Genomic DNA, 5,538 nt, shown 5'->3' on the forward strand with positions numbered 1-5,538 from the left:
AGTCTCCTTTAAAAGTCATAACTCGCCCACCCCCTCCCACTACCCACTGTAACCCCCCTGTAACCCTCCTGGAGCTCCTAACGCACACAAACATGCCCGACACCCCCCCCCCCCCCGCCACACACACACACACACACACACACACACACACACCCAAGACACACTCCACCCCGTAATCTGCTTTGCAGCTGCAAACATCTGCTCCCCTTTTTTATTTCCCTGCTTTCACCGCCAAATTGATAAACACATCTATCACAGCGCCGCTGACTGGCACTGACAAATGTTGGAAGTGCTTCCTCATTACCTTCAGAATAAGGACCGGGGATGGGGGCACGTGTCTGTGATAAATGGAAACACGGCAAAAAAAAAAGGCCGCGTATAGTCACAAACGTTTCATTAAATTTCACTTGTATTTGAGAGAAGGTGTCACCCGAATGCAGGTGGCAATATCAAGGAACGTCTCTCATCTAAATGGATCATTTAGAAATTGAAGTAGTAATTTCAAAATGCTGCATCGTTTTGATAACTGTATATATATATATATATATATATTTTTTTTTTTTTAAATGGCCCGGTAAGGTACGTTACAGACACGATAAGAGATTGATTCAGCTTTGTCGACGCCCGTCAGCTCATCATCTGTGATGCTGGGGGGCGCTGCCAGGAAGTATCACTTGGCATCCTGTTACAGTCACAGAGTTACTTATTCATCAAGATGATTCCTATGTTAATTATTCAAACACGCTTGCCTTCCAAACACCCAGAGTCACTTCCATTTCATTTGGCCTGGGTATAAGGCCATGTGTACGTGTAAACAAACTGCACTTTTTATTACTGTGTTATTCAGGAAAAATGCGAGACAAAAAAAACAGCCACGTGCGTCACCGAGGATCGAGGCCCATCTTGTAAAGTGACGCAAGTATAATGGAAATAAACAACACAATTTAATAAAGATTTGGCAAACTAGGTTTAGGCTGATGCAGACTGGCCCTTTGGACACATTTTGAAGTTAGCAACGAACTGCACTGACATTTTTTTTTTTTTTTAATTATATCGAAATGTGGAATATGATCTACAACTGTTTCCGTGATGAAGCTTTTTTTTCATTTTGTAGATTGATAAAGATCATTTGATAAATATGAAGGTGTTTTTTTTTTTTTTTTCATTTTATCTTTCTCCGCTTCACACAATTGTTTTCTGTAACAGGTTGAACCTCCGGCCCATCGGGACGCAGCGGAATAGCCCTGTTATTGTACGGTAAAGCACCCGTTTGATAACGGCGAGATGTCCTTCCCAGGGGTGGCCCTCGCTCCTCCGGTCAGCGCGTCAGCGAGAGGCATTACGGTGGCGGGGCGCCCCCGGTGCTCCTACCATCGCGAGATCCGCCACCGATCCTGCCGAAGCCCCTCGCGAGACTACCATCCGTCCATCCTCCCCTGCCCGAATCCAGCTTGATAGCGTTGACTGGTGAGTGAGAATGAAAACGCAAATTTCGGGGAAAGAAAAAGCTTAAAGATGCGTTTCGCTCGAAAGGATCAATTGTCACTGTGCTGAATGGTTGTGCTGAAATGCGCCTTGTCGCGCGGATCGCCGTGAGTCGACGACATTAGGCCGCGTAGTTTGCCCGTCGTGACCCCAGGTATTGAGGATTGCGGGACATTTTTTGTTTCATCGTTGGGAGGTGTCTTGGTGGGATGGAAGTCGTGGATTTAAGCCTCATTTCAACGGGGGCCATTCGGTGCGTGGCGTCATTCAGCAGCATTATGGCAGAGAGGCTACATGCTAGCAGGCTGTATTAAACTGCATTCCACTCAGTGTGTTGATGGTATAATAAACATAGTATATATATTGCTAGTGCATAGAGACATAAATGTAGTCGGTGAACGTCGAATTATAACCTGTATGTATTTCCCAGTGGAAACCATTTGCCAAAAATAATATTGGTGTGGTTATTTTTGTATTATTATTATTATTATTATTATTATTATTATTATTATTATTATTATTATTATTATTATCATCATTATCATTATTATCAATAATAACAATAATAGTTATTGCTATTGTTAATTATCATTCTTATATTTTTTCATGTATTTTTATATCTACTTTTTTTTTAATCCCTTTTATCTATTTTTATCTTTATCGTAATCCATTTAAATGCATCCTTTAATCTACTCTTTTTAAATCTAGTTCTATGTTGTTCGGGGTTTTTTTTTCAATCTATTATCCATCCATTTTAATCTAGCGTTATCACTACAGTTCTGTTTTTTGTCTATCCACCTATTTATACAGTGTACTTTATTTACCTTTCTCTATCTATTTTCCCGCTGATGAATATATATAATATAGAAAAAAATAAACAATAACATTGACCCCCCCCTAAAGAACCCTTTTATTATAGTATTATTCTTATTGCAGAGATAGTTTCTTATGTCCCACAGCAGAATTTCCATTCAAAGTGTGTTGTGCCCGGTAGCTCCAGGCCAAGGCAGCATGTCACAGCACGCCGTAACGGGCATTGATTGTTACACCTCCTTAATAACGTTCGGCCAACACCACCAAGCCTCGTAAAAGATCATTTACTCTCCACATGGAAAGGGTCAGTCGCCTACTGAGGTGTGAACGGGGGCTTTTTATTTTTACTGCCTTCCCTTCAAGGTGGTTTCAAGCTGTAAAGCCGCGTCAAACGTTGGGAATCGTTTTTCGTTACCTTTAGCCCCGCCCTGCCCGCTGCTTCATGCTCTGCGGCTTGGATGTACGCGAACCGTGTTAACTCTGACACAATATTCCAGCAGTTCACCGGAGGTGAGAGCTGTCGCATCGTCATGGGGAACATCTTTGGCAATTTGTTGAAAAGCCTGATAGGGAAGAAGGAGATGAGGATCCTGATGGTGGGGCTGGACGCCGCGGGGAAGACCACCATCCTCTACAAGCTCAAGCTGGGGGAGATCGTCACCACCATCCCCACCATCGGTGCGTGAGGAACAAATCCGCTGTCGGCGTTGAATCGGGAAAGCAATCGCATTTATCGGTGAACCGCCGCGTCGCCCGGGCACCGTTCCCGAGAGAGATGTCACCGTTGAGAGACACTACAGTACAGATAGCACTGATTACAGTTATCCAAAGAATCCCACGGCACTTTACCACTATCCTGTCCACCACTAGAAACATCACAAACCCATAGAACGGTGCTTATTATTGTCGCCTTCTATTAGTTAGTGAGTGAAGACTGGCAAACGACTTGTTCACAGCAAACACATTTTTTTTTTTATAAAAATTGAACGACTAATAATAATTATATTAATAATAAATAATGTTTTTTTTTATATAATAATCATCACTTTCAGTGAGACACTCGAGCTCGCTCCGATGAACACAGAGCTGGTATTCTGGCTCAAACCGATGAATTAGTGCAGCCTTGCAGTTCAGATCTTACAACACGAGAGCTCGTTCGCGCTATTTCGTTTCGGAGCAGAACTCGGAACGTTTCCCGGCGAGGCGCAGTGGTAGGAAAAAAACCCCACTGGGTCAGACATTATTTAACCCGCGTTGACTCGTCCTCATCCAGGCTTCAACGTCGAGACGGTCGAGTACAAGAACATCAGCTTCACCGTGTGGGACGTGGGCGGCCAGGACAAGATCCGTCCCCTGTGGAGACACTACTTCCAGAACACACAAGGTAGGCGGCACCAGCTGAGCGAGCCTCTTCCCTCGACGCGACGATTCCGCCGGTCATCAGCGGCAACGCTTTGGGTCACGCGTTTAATAAGGCCGCAGCTTCCGTCTCGCACCGGTGACTCACCGGGACACCCGAGCACCCGAGGGCTCGGCTAAATAAATACTTTAGATGAGGGGAATTTTTAAAGACTGTTTACGATCACTCTGTTTCTCAAATGGATGCTCCCAGTTTTTGGGGGATTTTTATCTTCTCTGGTATCAGCAACAACATCGATACCGGTTTCATCCTTGTGTATCCGGTGCTGTGATGACGAGGCTCTGCATGCTGACTGTGTAAGCTCAGTGCAAGGTAGCAGGGGGAAGTGACGGGCCTGGCACCAGTGAAATTATGGAAACGCACCATCCGTCATCTTAAAAACAAGAGTTATTTAAGCGCCACATCTTGCACCTTTGTGACAGGTAAAAATAAAAATCTTCGTTTGTTTTTAATCCAGCCGACTATCCATCAGTTTTGGGGCACGAGGCATTTCAGTTCATACCCGGCAACTCTGGGTTGTGAACTGCGAAGCACCGCATCATCAACGGTGGGAGGCTGTAGCCAAAAACGGTTGTAGTAGCTCCGTCTAAAACAACTAAGATCTTGTTTTCAGGTTTGAATGAAGACAGAAGGGTCGATCTTATTTTGTGTCTTGAGGGCTCACGGACGCCTCCTCCTCCTCCCCCTCCAGGTCTGATCTTCGTGGTGGACAGCAACGACCGCGAGCGGGTGAACGAGGCCCGGGAGGAGCTGATGAGGATGCTCGCCGAGGACGAGCTGCGGGACGCCGTCCTGCTCGTCTTCGCCAATAAACAGGTACGAAGGTTAACACTCACGTCTTCCATCCGGCAGCCCCTTACAAGGTTTTATGGCCAAGGTTACTTCCTGCCAAAATCTTTTCAATATTGTTTTCGTTTTTTTTAGGTTCATTGTATATTGACATTTTTCCCCCTGTTTATTTGTATTGTCCAATTTTAATGTAGATTTATTTTATTTCTTACTGTTCATTTTTAGGTTTACTGTTCATGGCCTAATTCTTGTTGTTTCCTGTTTATTTTATGATTATTTTTGTTGTAATTGCTTGTTTTTTATTGTTTGTTGGTTTAGTTCAGTTTATGTTGCCATTTTTTATTTCTTAGCTCATTTTAGGTTCATTTTACAATATCAAATAATTATTTTTCAGTTCCTGTCTAGCTTTTATGCATTTTGCTGATTCATCTCTATTTTTTTCCGATGACTTTATTTGATGTGAGCTGCTATAACAAATGCCATTTTACTTTTGGGTTGAATGAAGTATCTATCTATTTATCTATCTATCTATCTATCTATCTGTCTGTCTGTCTGTCTGTCTGTCTGTCTGTCTGTCTGTCTGTCTGTCTGTCTGTCTGTCTGTCTGTCTGTCTATCTATCTATCTATCTATATCCATCCATCCATCCTCTCTGCGCAGGACTTGCCCAACGCCATGAACGCTGCAGAGATCACAGATAAGCTGGGGCTGCACTCACTGCGTCACCGCAACTGGTACATCCAGGCGACGTGCGCCACCAGCGGGGATGGTCTGTATGAGGGCCTGGACTGGCTGGCCAACCAGCTCAAGAACAAGAAGTGAGCCCTTTTTTGGGTGGGGGTGGGGGGGGGAGTTACTGGAGCTCGGGGGTCATCATCTTTTAGGACGTGGCTCCAGCTGATCTGGCTGTGTTTATACATCCTACAGGTAAGGGATGGTGTAGAAGGTCCCGTCGAAGTCGAAGGTTCTATCACTATGGCTGCCCCCTCACCCCCGCCCTCCACTTATTTCAATGAAAACCATTTTATTTGG

General features: G+C 44.4%; 1 protein-coding gene across 2 annotated transcripts; it reads left to right on the forward strand.

Moving 5' to 3' along the window:
* Positions 1 to 2,828: 2,828 nt before the first annotated feature.
* Positions 2,829 to 5,328, forward strand: arf3a (ADP-ribosylation factor 3a; the record flags this gene model as incomplete). Of its 2 annotated transcripts, XM_080015887.1 has the most annotated exons (4): positions 2,829 to 2,976; positions 3,572 to 3,682; positions 4,410 to 4,534; positions 5,167 to 5,328. In XM_080015887.1, 4 exons carry the CDS (start codon positions 2,829 to 2,831, stop codon positions 5,326 to 5,328), a joined length of 546 nt encoding a protein of 181 aa, XP_079872013.1. The 2 variants fall into 2 exon arrangements, with proteins under 2 accessions (XP_079872013.1, XP_079872014.1); XM_080015888.1 differs by lacking the exon at positions 3,572 to 3,682.
* Positions 5,329 to 5,538: the final 210 nt, after the last annotated feature.

The sequence above is a fragment of the Zeus faber genome, assembly GCF_960531495.2.
Source record: "Zeus faber genome assembly, chromosome: 15".
Lineage (NCBI taxonomy): Eukaryota > Metazoa > Chordata > Actinopteri > Zeiformes > Zeidae > Zeus > Zeus faber.